This window comes from Ipomoea triloba, chromosome 8 (genome assembly GCF_003576645.1).
Source record: "Ipomoea triloba cultivar NCNSP0323 chromosome 8, ASM357664v1".
Taxonomy (NCBI): domain Eukaryota; kingdom Viridiplantae; phylum Streptophyta; class Magnoliopsida; order Solanales; family Convolvulaceae; genus Ipomoea; species Ipomoea triloba.
Window position 1 is genome coordinate 18,643,456 of NC_044923.1, and position 18,012 is coordinate 18,661,467.

Sequence of the window (18,012 nt, forward strand, 5' to 3'; positions counted from 1 at the left end):
AAAAAAAAAAAAAAAAAAAAAAAAAAAAAAGCTTGATTGATCATTGATGGGTTACTTCCCTTTTTCATTTGCATCTTGACTTATTGCCTTATCAGAATCCCAGATAAATTGTTCATATTTTCTAGTTCCAATTAAATCATTTATAAGGTGTTGGTTCCAGCAAATCAAGTACACTAGAAATTTAAGGGATAGAGAATTTGGCAGCATTCAGAAAATGTTTATGTGAATAAAGCAAAATATAAGTGTGTATAACAATACATAAAAGGTTGATTGGTAAAAAAATCCTAACATTTGGTAGTTGAGAAAAGATGACCAAAGTTGTAAAGTTGGTAATTTAATACCAAAACTTAAAATTCTGACAATTATAGCTAATTTTTCAACTTGATTTAAATAAAATCCAAAACTACAAGATAAAGTAGAAGGAGCTATTCACCATAGGAAGAGTTTGGGGCCGTGACTCGACTTGAAACAGTGAATTTCAATCCGTGCATGGTGAAGTTCTCTGGGGAATTTCAAGGAAGACAAGCGAGAAGGTTTGACGGCAAGGAAAAACTAACGTGAAGGCGGTGATGATGATACTAACAAGGTTTCCGGTGAAGTTGAGCACCAGGAGAACTGCGGCGAGATGCCCATTTGCGGTGGAGAAACAATTGAACGATATTTGGTTTGGAAAGGATTTCTTCTACAAGGGTTCAGAGCTTCAAAAGAGAAATGATCATGAGCTCTTGAATGGGCCAAGTCATTTTTATAGATTTGGACCCATTAATTGAATTCCCAGTTCTTATACAGTCGACCATGGTCCAAAGTGCTACGGACCGTGGTCATCAAATGAAATTATAGTATAATAAATGATGCTTTAGTGTTATTAAAATAAAATTATTGTGTGTAGAAAATGAAACTAAAAAATAGAATTCATCCCACAATGTATATTGTTAAATGAAACTATAGTACAATTAAAATGGTATTTTAGTGTTGTTAAAATGAAATTAATGCGTGTAAAAAATAAAACTAAAATTCAGAACAATACAATAACATATATTGTCAAATGAACCTAGAGTATAATTAAAATAATACTTTAATATTACTATAATTAAACTAGTGTGTAGAAAAATAAAACTACAAAATAGAGCTCATTTAATAATGTATATTGTCAAATGAATTGTAGTAAAATTAAAATAATACGTTGATATTGCTATAATGAAATTAATGTGTGTGAAAACTGAAACTGAAAAACAGAGTAATATTGTCAAATAAAACTGAAGTATAATTACGAATTAGAATGATACTTATTTCATAAACCTCATTGTTACATGCATTATAGTTCACAGTAAAATTTGCCTTGAACTCCACATACTAAAATAGTAAAATCTAGGTTGGATGTTATTGGGTCACTTACTTGAAACCACCCCAAAGTTGCTTCCAAGGCTTCCCACCAGTAGATTATTCACGATTTTTGAGAAAAATTTTGTCAACATGGAAAAGAGAGAGAGAGTAGCTAAGGCCTAAGGTCTCCCTGCAAAAATGTTATTTTGGCATATTGTGAGACCCAGCTGAGTGGGAGAAAAATCGCATGAGTCACACGTGTGACATAATTCGCGCCCAGCTTGGGCGTGAATTGTTACATTTTTTTTAAATATATAAAATAGATTTGTTTTGTTTTGTTTTTCGTCATTTTCTCTTTCCTAATCACACATACAAAAATTTATCAAATAAAAAAAAAAAAAAAAAAAACTCCACTATTAAGGATGCCCTTATGAAGATAACACATACACATATATATACACACACACACACACATAACATATTAGATGCGAAGGAGTTCCTAGGTAAAAAATAGGTTAAGTTTAGTCATTGATTAAATCCAGATCAATTGTCCAGAATGAAGAAAAATTTTTAAAAACGCAGTGACAAATTGGTCATTTTTGTATGTAAGTGTATTTTTTTCTGTCTTTGAGTGCATTGATTTTGCCTTCGAGTGCACATTTTTAAGAGGCTGGTTCAACAACATTGTTTCTAAGTGCAATTTTTTTTTTTTTTTTATCTTTGGGTGCATTATTTTTATCTTCTAGTACACATTTTTGTGGCTTGTAGGTGCACATTGTTGTGTCGTGCACATTTAAATTTTAAGGTGCTTAAGTTTAAGTTTGTAGCTTAAGATGCGTTAGTTTGAACCTTAAGGTACATCAATTAACACTTAAGGTGATTCCATTTAATACTTAAGATGCGTAAGTTGTACACTCAAGGTACGTCATTTTAACACAATGTGCACAAATTCAACACTTAAGGTGCGTTAATTAGATACTTAAAGTGCATTAATTTGACACTTTAAAGTACATACTAACACTTAAGTTGCATCAATACAACACATAGGTGCATAATTTTGAACCTTAAGATGCATCAATTCAACAATAGTAGAAATAAAATGCATCCGATTTTCAAGAAGGACATTTTTTTAAAAAAGAAATTCTTGATTTGAGTCGTTAATCTAAATTATATCAACAGCCTCAAATCTCACTTATATCAACAGCCTCAAATCTCACCCGACTTTTCTCACGTAAACCATCCATCCCTATATATATAAGGTATACCACGATGGAATCTCTTTAAATAGGCAAACCGCAAACCAATTGAAATGCTATCTTTTCTTTTCTAGTCTATGTCTAGTTCAGGTAATAAATATATCAATATAATAATAGATCAAGGTTTTCTCAGCATTATCCGTCTCTTAACATTGCTCATACTTTAAACAATAGATTGGATAGCATGAGCAATCCTAGTATTTCCTACAGGTGTATAGTATTCGAATTTGAAACCTTCTCAATATATTAAAGCAGGTCAGCAGTACACTCGTAGTATATCCCACCAATCAGCCTTATTGCACCTTGCAGGTCTGGGAATGTGTTGAGGCTACCAGAGGCCCATTTGGTGCCCAAATCAGCAAATCCACACAAGTCAAAGATGATTCTCCCAACACAACACAGAAAAACATGTGTATAGCTGACTGTCTAGAGCCAAGACTACCATTAAGATGCCAGATTTTTGCTTTTCTTGTTCCCACCTCTCTTTTTAGAAATAGTTTCGGGCCCTTCTTCTTCTTCAGCCTTCTGCTCTGCCTCAAGGATGGCCAGCTGCAGTTTGGATGCAAATCAGCAAATGTAGAAACATTTAGTTAATTTATTAGTATTTATTTAGCAGCTGAACTGAAGTACCATTAAAATTTACCTCATCAAGAATTGGTTTGAGCTCCTTGTACCGGGATTCAGCAAGATCAAAGCCATCCTTACGTAGCTCCTGCATCAGCATAGTAATACTTGGAATGATTGGTATAGTAACTGATCAGCAAATGGAGCCACACTGGAAATAAATCTCTTCCTAGATCTTATTTTGCAAGTCCTCAAGTCATGCATGGCTCACATTTCAATGTCACAATATGAGCAATCCTCTATGAGGCAAGTAGGCAACTCTGTGAAGCCACATGTCATTAAGTCCATCCCATTAAAGTTTTATTAGGGAGGATGCCACTAGCCACATAGAACCCCTACCTACAAGCCAAAGTAGCCATCAAGTGGCTACATTCAGAGGCTAAGAGTATCTTTAATCTAAATAAATAAATGGATAAATCCCCACAGTGGAGTCCCTTGAGTGTACAACTCATGAAAGACCCCTTGCAATTTCTTCTCCAAAACCAATTTTACATGCAAAGAGGGCAGGAGGGAAATAGCAAATCGATTTAAAGCGACTTGGTTGATACTTTGATGAAATCCTATCATGTAACCACACAGATACATTGCAAACATGCATCTTCAATTTTCTAGAGTATCTAGCATATATCTTCAGCTTTTAGTTAGACTTTGGAGTTTGGAGGATGCAAATTAAGGCTTTCCTTCTGTTTTTATTTTTTGTTGAAGGATCTAAATTAAGGTTTATTTTTCCCAGGGTTTTGACTTACACAACACAGTTGTGTCAGAATGGTTGTAACTTGTAAGAAGAATGTCCCTCAGCCCAAGTAAAGAGCTCTCTTCAGGTCATTACTGATTTACGGTTTTGGAGCATCAATAATTTTTCTTGTTACCCACTGAGTAGAAGAAACAGAAGATCCTTCAAAGGTCTACAAATGTCCCTTGAAAATTAAGGAACTTTTTCTGTGCATACTTTCCTGTGGGATACATGGGGTCCTACTTGTGACATAGTTAGGACATTAGGTTTAGTTGAATGCTTAGCAATGGCTAGAGCTTTGATCTTATAAGAATATAGAACCAAATTAATAGTCTTGCTTTTGCATAATCTTGAATATCAACCAAACAGAATTAGCTAATTCCATTGTCATTTTAAAATCTGTGTGCAGGCATCCAAGTTCATATCAAACTAAAGTATATTCATGACAAATATGTTTAATCTAGTGATACAAAATTGAAAGGAAGTTGGAGAACAGACCTTTCCTGTATGTTGAGTGTGTTCGTATGCTGCCATTTGCCAGTAGGTGTTTGTGCGTCTATAGAAGTCTCTTAAAGATTCTCCAGGCTTCAGCATATAAAAAATATATATAACAAATAAGATTTTGTATTAAATAATATCCACTACAAACTGGTTCAATAACATGAGAAAAAAGACATAGCAATTTGGAGTACCGCTGGTGTTCTATGAGAGTCAGAGAGGCCAAGATGGGCCCTGATTTGCTCAATTCTGGCTCGTTTCTCCTTCCTTCGAAGAGTTTTTCCTTCTCCCCTCATTATAGCAACAGCATCTCCAATTTTGACTGATGTTGAACCAGTATTACCACCCTTTGCATACATATACACGTCAAACAGCAGACATATCTCCATAGTGGAATCAGTCAATTAGAAGAAAAAAGTAGAAGCATACTAAACAAAGTGGAGTAGTTAGTTTCATGATTATGTCAAAGAAAGAGACCTCTGCACTATCATCTTCACTGGAGTCATCATCACTATCATCTCCATTCTCGCCTTCATTGTCGCTGCCATCTTCATCTTCTTCTTCATCATCTTCATCATCTGATGCTTCAATCCACTCTGGCTCAGATGCCTGTGAAAATATAAAAATCATTTAGCAAAAAAAGGAGAAAAATGCAAGTACAAGTGCCCCTACAAGTCACATGATCTTTCACCTGTTTAAGTCCATTATCAGCCAAAAAGAGAACTAAAATCCTAAAAGATCAAAACCAGATTATACTATATATTGAAAATTTAGGTGGACAGAGGAAAAAATCAACCACTCAATGTTTTATAGAATAATGTATTTATAAAGGGAAAATATTAGATCAAAATCATAGATTTTAAACAACTGGACACCATCCTTCACTATCTACTGACCACTGAGTACTGGATACTGTTTATTTGATCGTAAGAATTTTGAGATAGAGGTTGATTAAACAAGTCAAACAGAGAGAGCACAAACATATAAGAGCATAACAAACCGGTATGATGCACTTCCATTCATCAAGTTTGCTCAAGTTAAGTGTATACAAATCATCAAGTGTAACTTCTTGATCCCTAACTTCCATCATGCCTCCGTAGACATACAGGGTATCTCTTGCTACAGCTACACATGAATTTATACGCCCACAAGGCTTTACAACCTGAAATTTACACAACTCTCATATGGCCGGTCAAACTGACAATCATACATTATAGAGAAATCAAATCACCTAGAATGGCAAACCTCTGGTGAAACTGAGCTTTGCACAGCTGATTTGGAGACAGATGCAAGAGCTTTTTCCTGGGATCGAGTTTCCACCTTACACTCATCAATAGACAAATTTCTTTTCATATTTGAAGAGATATTATTGAGATTCCCATCCATGCCAGCTTTTTCATCATCAGCAAAGTCCACATATTCATCATTGAAAACAAGATTTTCCACATTCATGGTAGTTGGCTTACTGTCTAGCTCCATATTTTCAGGTTTCTCATTCACTGTTCTTTTTAACTACATAATGCAGCAGACATTAAATCACAATCCAAACACTGAATTCCAAAAAGTACCAAAACCATTGTACATGCCTTTAAAAATGAAATTAGTAAGAGATGAAGAGAAATGAAGTCAACCAAGTAAAGTCCTGGTGCAGAGCATAACTTGTTTTTAGCATAAATGTGGAAGTGTCACCGAAGCATACCTTGTCCTTTGAAGACTTCTCTTTCCTCAGCTCCAATGGATACCTATATGTTGCAATACAAAATAAGAAATTTAAATTTCAAATTTGGCTGGAAAAATATCAGCACTACATTCCTCTTGGGTAGGACAGAAAAAAGTTAACATAGCTCAAACCATTCTAATGCATAGGTAAATTGCAAATACATTGACTTGCAGTATACCTTACAAGTTACAAACAAGGAGCATCTAAAAGCAGATATCAATACACAAAGTACGTTAGCAACTTGGGATGACTGAATGAATGTAAATTAATCGTCTTTAGAGGTGGAATGCAAAGGATCATCAAATGAGAATATACCAGCGATGACTATCTACTTGGAAGCCATAGAGTTCATTCAAGAACAAGCTCATCATCACATCACCTGCAGAGTAAACCAGAATTTCACTACCCAACCAGAACATTACAACATGAATGAGCCCATCACAACATGATAAAGCATGAAAAGGAAAGAATGTAGAATACAATTTGATGTCTCCAATTACAATATTATATTAATCTTACCTAACAAATCACTTAAATTAAAACTGGAATGACATTTTATATATTTATCTTCACAGGCATAAGTGGCATTATATTATACACAGTTCAGTATGAAAGCAATACATGCTGAGGAAGTCTTATTTTATTACTATTACATTACATAGTTTAGATATTAAGAAACTACTAAATAATTATTTAGAGATTACTAAATAGTTATTTAACTTATTACTCTTAGTCTTCGAATTAGTTTAGGTAGATTAATTATTTAGAAACTACCAAATAATTATTCTTAGTTTAGGAAGTTATATGGAATAATAGAACAAGCAGAAATTCAATCCCAAAAAGGTCTAAGGGAGTTTTGGATCTCAAGCAAACCCAGTGTTTTCTTCTTTTCCTGTTCCAACTATTATTCTTTCTTTCTTTTTCCTTATGTTTTCTTGCCCATGACGGGAGCACATAACAGAAAGCAAGAATAATAGCAAAGCTATTTTGGAATTTGGAAACCATTTGTATTTCCTTAAAGATTAGAAAAGTTTGTTTATGCTATCTGCTACAGCTACTGCAAGTTGCAAATACTACTGCAACTTATGTACTGTCAGTCTGTCACCATATTTGTCAAAGTTTATCAAGCTGAATTCTTATGAGAACTTCACTAGTTTGCTTCTAGAAGATGAAATAAAGACAATTGCTCAAATAATTTCTCCAAAAATTATTTGTCTTTCTACAACAGATCAAGATGGAATCTAGAAATCACCCATGTTAATCCATATTTCAGTTTAGTAGTGAAAAGCTGGGATTCATATTTTACATTTGTTTGGGAACTAAAAAGCTGATTAGTATTGACAATATTTTGGTAAAGAGTAAGCTCATATTCCAGTGAATATTTGAGATTAGTATTTGATATCTGGATTTTGGCAACTAGTACACTTGACTACACTCTTCCTAAGTCGATGAAGTATTAACTACACAGTATACCTATGATTTAATTTATCAAATGTTACAGGCTAAGAACATTACTGAAGTGAAGCAGTTTCATTTAAATGAGAAAGAAACCATTCCTACTTGGTAGGTAAATAGAGGCAGAGTATAGAACTACATATTAAAAAAGGCTTATTTGTTGGAATATCTAATTATATTATTCAGCCCTAGAGCTTATGGCTATATAAACATTAACCAAAGTTGAATAAAGAAATAGAATCTGTACAGCCAACTCTAGACAATCGACATCTAAGTTATTTGTTCTATTGTGAAACTTTGCGAAATTAATATATTCATCTTTATCAAGGGTCTAGGACCTAATGGATTCTCACAACTAGCATTGTGTGGGCCCACATCACTAATGGACAAGTTAAGAGTGTTTGTTACATTTTGTGTGTTGATTGGTAATTATTTAAATGTCACCATGCTTTGAATATGAATTGGGCATATTTTGATGCATTATTAGGGTTTAGGGTTTAGGGTTTAGGGGTAACGGAACAAGGTTTACCTTCTATGTCCATATCAACCACACCTCCAAAAAGTATAGCCCGCTTTTTATGGATACACATAGAGAAACCAGCTCGAGGTCCAGGTGGCATTCCACTCTTTTTCACCTAATATGTAGAAAAATTGAACATCAAGTAATGTAGTGTGTATTTACACAATACTACATCAATATGAAAGATACATGCATAGAATTATGAATATGTAATCATGCCAAAGAATCAACTATGAATTTATTGAAATTTTCTCAAAATGCAATTCTTGAAACACTCTTGGCGAAAAAAAAAAAAAAAAAAAAGCAAGCTCAACTTGGCGGAACATGTCTTCCTAATTTTTTTGTAGGAAGAGATTTTGCGGATTCTTTATTTTCCCATCTCTTTCTTCACTCTCTTCTTTTTTTAAGTTAATTTTCGAATTATTATTATTACCACCACCAAATCACCATCACCACCACCACACCACCACAACACTACCACCAGTCCACCACCACCACCACCACCACCACCACCCCCCCCCCCCCCCCCCCCACACCCCCACACCCCCACCACACCACACCACACCACCACATATTATTATTATTACTAGTTTTTCTTATGCGCGATGCGCAAAAAATAGGTGCCCAATATTAATATTTTATATTAAAATTTTAAATTTTAATATTTTAATATAATAATAATAATAATAATAATGTAAAATATTTTTATAAATTGGATATTTATATTTTATAAAAATAACTAACATATAATTCTAATATTTAATGTGTATATATTATCATTATTATTAAAGAAGATAAGAAAATATATAGTGGATGCATGTGCATAGTAACAATAGTGGAAAAGATAACGGAAGTTATAACGGTAGGGGTATATTTGTCCAAAATATTATGTAGTACAACTTTTATAGCATAATGTACAAATAAACTTAACGGAAAAAACGGACATAAATGAAGGGTATAACCTTCATTCACATTTATTATGTTTTTAGATATGTTTATTTTCAAGAAAATGACCCAAACAGAAAAAATGCAATTTCCTAACTTTCAACCAAACAGAAAAAGATAGTTTTCAGACATTCAACCAAACACCAGAAAATTTAAATATTTTCCAAAAAAATGAGTCATTTTCCGGAAAACGTTTTCCAAGTTTCCAAACGGACCCTTACTGTGTCATTCTTTTGAATGTGTGAATGTATGAGAGAATAAAGTATATTCGTATATTTCTCTGTGTCTAGTACTGTACAAACTACCACTATTTATACATGAATGGTCAATAACCTAATGGGCCTATTGACAAATGGGCTTAGGGTTCCAACACTCCCCCTCAAGCTGGAGAGTATAGATCATATGCTCCAACCTTGTTACAAATATACCCAACTCTAGGAGCTCTAAGAGACTTTGTTAGGATATCACTAACTGATCTGCAGAATTGACAAAGCTAGTCTTAATACTCCCAGATACAATTTTCTCCCTGATAAAGTGGCAGTCAACCTCAATATGTTTGGTCCTCTCATGAAAGACTGGATTTGAGGCAATATGAAGAGCTGCTTGGTTGTCGCATATCAATGTCATTTGAGCAACTTGGCCACACTGTAACTCCTGGAGTAAATGCTTCAGCCACATCAACTCACACGTGACAAGGGCCATGGCACGGTATTTAGCTTCAGCACTAGATCTGGCAACAACATCTTGCTTCTTACTCTTCCAAGATATAAGATTACCACCAATGAGTACACAGTAACCTGAAGTAGAGCGTCTGTCAAAAGGACAACCAGCCCAGTCTACATCAGAATATCCCACAACTTGAGCATGTCCTCTATCTTCGTAGAGTAAACCTTGCCCTGGTGCTCTTTTGATGTACCTTAGAACCCGAACAACAGCATCCCAATGAGTATCACAAGGACTTTCAAGAAACTGACTTAATACACTGACTGCAAAGGAGATATCTGGTCGAGTGATTGTGAGATGATTCAATTTCCCAATTAATCTCATGTATCTCTCTCGGCCAGGCAATGGATCCCCTGTCCTGGTAGAAGTTTAACATTTGGATCCATTGGATTATCCACAGGTCTACAATCCAACAAACCAGTTTCTTCTAAGATATCCAAGGCATACTTCCTTTGAGAAATAACTATACCACTGTGAGACTGAGCTACTTCAATTCCAAGGAAATATTTTAGCTTGCCCAAGTCCTTAGTTTGGAACCGACTGAAGAGATACTCTTTCAGTTTAGATATGCCTTCTTGATCACTTCCTGTAATAACAATGTCATCTACATATACAACAAGATATATGCATTTCCCATTAGGAGTGAAACTACTATGAGCCTGAGCCTCTAAACCAGTGGTCTGCACCATATTGACAAAACGTGGAGGTTTGCCATGTAACTTCCAGCAGCGATCTTTGGTGTGTCCTACCTTGTTGCAATACTCACATCGAGGACGGGTACCACGATGACCACCATTGTTACTAGTATGTCCAGACAACTCCTTTTCTGCAGCTCAAGAGACCAAAACGGATGAATCTCCAATGGACTCAACAGAAGGAGCAGATGCAACTCTGAGCAGTCTAGCAGCAGTTTCATTCAAGGTGGGTACAGCAGGACTAGCCAAAATTTGATCACGAACATGAGCAAGGTCAAAACGAAGGCCAGCCAGAGCAAGTACCATAAAAAACTTGTCACATTGCTTAATGTGATCATCAGCATCCTTCTGTGGCATAAGGTTATGGTATTCTTGTTGTAATGCTTCAATCCGACCTAAATATTCAGGCATACTCACATCAGTAGTTCCACGAAAATTAAGGATATTCATGACCAGTGAATAAAGTCCTGGTACATCATTGGTGTATAAGGACTTTGCTTTATTCCAAACCTCATAGCAAGTCTCATATGCCTTGTAAATGTTATGGAGTTTAGGATCAATTGACTGCCATAACATATTACATAATAAGGCATCTACCTTCTCCCATTCATTTTTATTTTCTTTGACATCCTCAACCTTCACATCTAAATGGGTAGACATACCTTGACCTTTGAACCAAAGTTTGATAGAAGCAGCCCATGATGCATAGTTCTCACCCCCAACCAACTTATCCACAGTAATAGTAGGGTAGGAAGTAAAGAAAGGTGTAGATGATGCCAAAATATGAAGAAGAAAGGGAGAAGCACACTGATCTGAGAGTGGCCGGAAAACGGCAGCGGCGGCCGGCTACGGCGGCGGAAACGGGTGACACCACCGGCAGATGCGTCTCCTCAAGTCGAGACCAACGGTGGCAGCGACGGCTCGATCCACGACCGGAGGGAGGAGATCTGGCCGGAAAACCTCTGAACTTCCCGACGGCGGTGGTGGCGCGTGCGGCGGCGAACGGCGACCGGGTTTGGAGCAGATTACTCGCGATGGCGTTCCTAAGGGGCCTGTGGTGTTAGTTTGGAGAAAGAACCACGAGGCGAAGGTGGAACGCGAACTTGCGACGGTCTGCTGAACTTCCGACAAGGCGGCGACGGCGGGGATTGGGTCCTAGGGTTTAGGCTCTGATACCATGTGAGTGTATGAGAGAATAAAGTATATTCGTATATTTCTCTGTGTCTAGAACTGTACAGACTACCACTATTTATACATGAATAGTCAATAACCTAATGGGCCTATTGACAAATGGGCTTAGGGTTCCAACAGAATGCAATCCTATCATGTAACTTCATTCTCAACTCTTTATACATACATTTTATACACTTGCTTTCATCTCATTCTAAATACGCAAAGCACATGTATATCTTAGTAGTAAATGCAAATAAGCAATCATCCACACGCAATAGAAGCACTGTAGAAATAACTCAGCAAAACATATAGTTCAGTACTTGTTAACATTGCTACAGAAAAGAGGTACATTCAATGGTCTACACAAATAAGAATGTCATGAACATCACTTTACACCAACATAAAACAATCTAATTGTGAATTTGGCCCAAAGGTAAACAGCCAAAGGACATGCAACCCTTCTTTCTCTTCACACACAGTCACACATATAATGGATAATGAAAAAAGGGGAGAGCTACTGAGCTCCATTGAGCAAGACTACAAACCTTATTCCATTGCCAAGTCCTAGGATCAAGGGACCACATATCTGAATGAACAACCCCTTTTTCTGAGACACTCTTGTCTGGTGAGATTTCTTTGGAATAACCGCCATACAAATATATCTGATATTTAAAAAGCAAGGGATTAAAATTGAATTATTAAGAAACAGGAAGATAAGGAAATTTAAATGGGAAAAGTTCAACCAACCACATCTTATCCAAATTTAAGTGTAAATTCACTAGTGTTAACTTCTGAAGTATTTCACTGGAATTTGTCAAACTTGATAAATGGTAACTGGCAATTAACCCAGTAAAATCCATGAGAATTAGGATGTTTTTGCACAGATCTAGGTGTCGTGTACTCGTGTTTCTATCATAAATAAGAATCATGTGTTGCTACTACGTTTGAACTTGAACCTATGACAAAGCTGTCACATATTTTCTTTCCTCACTAAGCCACCACTGTAGTTTTGGTTATTTGCACAAGGTATACATTAAATAATTATTGTGTTTGAATTAAATCAATTAATATACGCGTACACATACACACTCACTCATAACTACATATATATTAAACATATATTTTCACAATTAAAAAGCATACATACAAAGACACATAAAATTATATGTTGCTACAGTACACTATATACCATTGAAACCAATGTTGTGTTTGGCACAACCATGGAATATGCCATTTCCAAAAAATACGGAAACATGATGCTCAAGTCTGAAGATAAAGTATCTAAATAAAGTAGAAAGAAAAAACAGAATTTTATAGCTAAAAAAATAGTTTCTCATTATAATGCAGCCAGAAAACTACAACATATCATGCTTGCATATTAAGGATTTTGCAGATAAAAAATTGCATGTGCTATTATTATATATTGCTTATAAAACACCTCATCTTGATGAACAAAAAACTGGAAGCCACTTCGAGCACTCGGCCACATGCATCCAGGAGTACCCTTTATTTCTTGCCACTGCAGAGTGTAAGATTGTATGATTAGCCTAAAAATTATTTTTAAATCAAAATATGTAAATTCCAATGAAAATCAATACTACACCTTAAACTGATCCAAATCAAAGACATGTAGATCATTGTAATACCTGCAAATTATAGGAAGTTTTTAAAGTAAGAAAAAATTGATAACTTCTTCATATCATAGTCTACAAAGATAAATTATTCACAATTAGATAATTGGATCACTTGCAAACTTTGATGCATAGTTATTTTTACGAGCAACATTAAAATTGTTAGATAAAAGGGCTGAGGAAACCACCTCACTTCCCTGAGAGTGTCATAGAAACCTCCAAAAACTATAATCTTGTGCTTATATAAAACCTGAAACACTCCAAATAGGATCATAATAGCTCACCATATAAGTCTAGAACAGTCAAGATGCAAACAAATAATCAGAAATAGCTAGAGGCAAATCCCAGTAAAGAACCACACTTCAGAGTATAAAAACAAATGACATTGTTAATAACTCTAGATTGCGTATGAAATAACTGTGAGCATTTGTTACAAGCCTAGTGTGTAGCAATTTGAATTAGACTCTTTAAAGAATGATCTTGCATAATTATTTTAGAGAAGTGCATAATAATGGGATAGTGGCTAACTGGCTAACTGGCTATGGGAGCATGGTAATTGACTTAGTGCATGGTGTTAGTTTGTTACCATGTAAGTGATCATGCAGTTACATACTTACAGGCTGTGTGGGAGGTTATTTCCTAGCTAGTTGAGTTTACCTGTTAGTTAGTTGATGCATGTAGACATGTAGTTTGAATATATATTGGAGTCCTCCATATGGTAAAAGACATGAGAAAGAAAGATTTCAACTTGTCAGACTTATCTTGTAAATTTTTCTTTAAGTAAAGAGTTCATAAAAAGGGTAACAAGGGTGCACCACCTCTAGTTCATCTATTATCTAATTAACAATGCTTTCTTGAATGTGGCAATCAAGCTCAGGTTGTTAAAGAGATAATGTAGAAAATAAATAAAGAATTTGAAAAACAGTTCAGGGTTGTGGTTAAGCACATAATATATCACTCAATCACTCGCCAGTATACCATTAAACATTCCTTGTTTTTCTCCCAATCTTTGGAAAAGAGGTGGAATATTAGAGCTCCAAATGCTTATAACCAAGAATTAAGAACGTTAACAAAGATATTCTACACAATTGATTGACTGAGGAATAAGTTTGTTCATAGACAAAATGTAATTAGCGGGATATATTAAGATTTCTGTTTCATGATAATGGACTTAATAAAGTCCAGTCAGCTACTTAGATGTCCACATGCTATTGCATATGATCCAAGTTAGGACCACGAGAAGAGATGAGAAGCATGATATTCAAACACAAAAACATCATCTTGAAAGGATGAACTTACCATTCGATGGCCTGAGCGAGGACTAGGACACCCTTTATAATTTAGTTGTTCCCATTGATTTGTTTTTAAGTCCAACACCCAAAAGTCCTATGCAAAAATTTATAAGGCAAAATTGTAACCATAACATCAATAATGCATAGTATCACATACTTCAAAGTATGAAAGCAAAGGGTTACCTTGTAGTGATGGAATCGCTCTTGATTGGGTGAAGTAAACTCACCACCTAAGTGTACAGAGAAACAATCTTATCATCATAGAATCCAATGTAGAAGAAGCATAAAAATGAGATCTAGCACATGCAAAATTGCAAATGTTAAAATGCAAGTCCAAACTTTATTCGAGTGGAAGTGTATCTTTACCAAAAATGTAGAGATAATTCTTCCAAGCAACTGTTTGGTGTGCACTGCGAGGTGGTGGACTATTAGGGCTTGAGACCAACTTCCACTCCTGCTTTTCCACATCATAGCGATAGAGATTACCATATACAAATGTCTGCAGTTACCAATTCCCAGAAATTTCAATGCATTACTTCCAAGTTCCAACTATAGATATCAAGATAAACAGACACCGAGACACATAATCTTGGTAAATCAAACCATAATTCTCAAGCTTATGTCAATATAAGTATATAACACAATCCCATAATCTTATTTTCTTTTTTCTCCCTTTTTAAATGATAGTGATAAGTACCATGCCCTGAGCTTTTGATGGCAGTACAACTTTTAAACAAATACGCAGGACCATACACAGAACTCATAACAAAAGTCCGACCTTGCTGCCATTATAAAATTCGCCTCCATAGAGTATTAGTTCCGTCTCCTTTAACGGATTAACATTCAACTACAAAAAGAAGTTAACAAAAAATAAATAAATAACGAACTTGGACTTCACAAAAGACTAATATTAAATTCAGAATCGATATATGTATATATGTATGTACCGAACAGTTAGAACGAGGAGAAGGTGCAGGAACGTTCTCTTCAACATGGACTTCCTTCTTCTTAGCCTCCTCTTTTTGTATGCTCAACTACTCGAAAGAAAATACACCTATATATTAAATTAACAATTTCCCAGAATCCAAAGAATATGCAAAATCTGGTTCGAGAAGTATTTCACCGGTATTAGAAAATGATAATTCCGGTTTATGTTCAAGTACCAGGATAGCATCAATGTCGTCTTCAGGAGAGAGTTTCTTAGATGCCCTTCTCGATTTCTTTTCTTCGGCTTTTGCAGTTTTCCTCTCAGTCTTCTCTTTGCCCTTCCCTGGCTTCTTTGTTTTCTTCCCCATTCTCACTTGCGACCACCGCAACTCGGGGCTCAAGGCGGCGTTGCTGAAGCTTGAATACGATATCAATCGGCTTGCTAGGCAAATTAGTATGTGGGTCATGGTCGGTGGACCATAAGAAAAATATATTTGAGTTAATACCTAATATGGTCATTGGACTATTAAGATTTTATTAATTTGGTATTCAATTTTTAAATTTGCTCAATATCATAATCATCTAAACAACTATACAATTGTTAACCAAAATGATCCTAATCAAAAATATTTTAGTTTGAACAAAAATATATTTTAGATAAAATTTGCATAGTTAAGGATGAAATTGAACAAGTTTGAAAGTTCAAGATCAAAGTGGTGAAATCCTAATAGTAAAGTATATTATTTGTGTTGAAGGTATATTATTTGATATTCTTAGTATACAAAATATTATTTTTAGTATTCAAATATATATTTTTAAATAATATATATTTTATTTATAATTCACACAGCTGTATAGACCATAATCTACCCAATAATGTTCCAACTTGCTAAGTGTAGACTTGGGTAATTGATCAAGCGAGAGGTCTAGAGTAGGGATGGCAACGGGGCGGGGCGGGGACGGGGAGTATCCCGAAACCCCGATCCCGTCCCCGTCCCCGGCGGGAAATGGAAAATAGTCCCCATCCTCGTCCCCGCGGGGAATTAGGCGGGGACGGAGAATCCCCGTCCCTTGTCAATTCTTAATCAATATCTTAAATTAGGGTAATTTTAATTTTAAAAATTTTAATTTAAATTTTAAAAAATTTATATATATATATATATATATATATATATATATATATATATATATATATATATATATATATATTATATATATATATATATATATATATATATATATATATATATTATATATATAATATATTATCCGTCCCTATCGGGGAATTGAAAAAATTTCTCATCCCCGTCCCCGGTCCCCGAAATTTTTCCCCATCCCCGACGGGGACGGGGCACATTGCCATCCCTAACCTAGAGTTAGTGGGATAGTTAATAGATTCAGTGTTGCAAAAATCCCCGCCTAGGCGCTAGGCACCCCTAAACCGAGGCGAATTGCTTCCTAGGCTTCTGCCTAGCGCCTAACTTGGCTGACTGGGTAAATACTAAATAGAGTATCTTACCTTTTAATACATGATATCTTTAGTGGCTTAGGTGGTTGGTGCTTGTGTTGTTAACCCATAAGGTGCAAGTTTGAATCTTAGCTTGTTGGGTACGCCTCAACCAAGATCCACAAGACAATATAATTTAATTTTGGCTAAAGTTCCATCCCGCACCATGAACATAAGCGATTCTTCATGCCGCACCCTAACCTTTCATAAGTGATGTTTCGATACACAAACCATAAATTTTTTTCCACCTAGACTTTTTAGCATGTTTCTTATTGGTTATCGGTAATAATATGGTGACATGGAATTTTTTATTTTTTTTATTTTTCTTTTTTCATATTTTTCTTGCACCTCTCAACTAGCGACGATTTGGAGCGAAAATATTCCGGTTGCGGCTACAACATCCAGAAAGAGTGTACTCTCCACCTGGTGCTTCACCTCCGTGGTGACGCTAAGAAGATCAAGCACAAGCATAAGAAGGTGAAGATGGCGGTGCTTCAATTCTACAAGGTGGATGAGTCTGGGAAGGTGCAGAGGCTCAGGAAGGAGTGCCCGAATGATGAGTGCGGCGTTGGCACCTTCATGGCCAACTACTTCGATCGTCACTACTGTGGTAAGTGCGGCCTCACATATGTCCTTAATAGAAGAAACCTCATCATCATCTTCGTCGTGATCGGCCACGAATGGGTGACTCAATAGCTAAGCTTGGTTACTTTCAGCTTTTCATCAGCTTTCTCTCTCTCATAACCTTGCTTCACCAGGTATTGGACCCAAGAAAAAAACATCCATTCCCCACAAAACAAAAGAAAAATAAAATCACTTATTATTATTATTATTATTATTATTATTATTATTATTTCATGTCCTTCTCTCTTCTCAACTCTCAACTTCGGCTAGGAACTAGGAATCACCATCTCCGATTATCTGGAGTGGCCGCCCGCTCAAGTATCAATTTCTCTCCAGTATTTTTACCCGTGCGTTGCACGGAATGAT

At 35.6% G+C, this 18,012-nt stretch overlaps 2 protein-coding genes across 5 annotated transcripts in view; both read right to left on the bottom strand.

Annotated features, from left to right (window-relative positions):
* LOC116027426 (protein FAR1-RELATED SEQUENCE 9) overlaps positions 1-738 on the bottom strand; it is a 5,228-nt gene extending 4,490 nt beyond the window's left edge. For all 4 annotated transcript variants that reach the window (XM_031269051.1, XM_031269050.1, XM_031269049.1 and 1 more), the window contains exon 1: positions 434-738. The gene's annotated coding sequence lies outside the window, so the exon portion shown is untranslated. The remainder of the gene's footprint in view (positions 1-433) is intronic.
* A 1,883-nt stretch (positions 739-2,621) lies between these two features.
* Positions 2,622-15,883, bottom strand: LOC116027660 (kelch domain-containing protein 4). Its single transcript, XM_031269365.1, has 20 exons — positions 15,752-15,883; positions 15,536-15,622; positions 15,367-15,435; positions 14,955-15,087; positions 14,772-14,818; positions 14,596-14,682; positions 13,485-13,546; positions 13,269-13,311; positions 13,104-13,184; positions 12,211-12,327; positions 8,139-8,244; positions 6,470-6,533; positions 6,134-6,176; positions 5,680-5,946; positions 5,435-5,596; positions 4,912-5,043; positions 4,629-4,781; positions 4,435-4,521; positions 3,223-3,291; positions 2,622-3,128 (listed from the first exon to the last, which is right to left on the bottom strand). Exons 1-20 carry the CDS (start codon positions 15,881-15,883, stop codon positions 3,024-3,026), a joined length of 2,046 nt encoding a protein of 681 aa, XP_031125225.1. The 3' UTR covers positions 2,622-3,023.
* Positions 15,884-18,012: the final 2,129 nt, after the last annotated feature.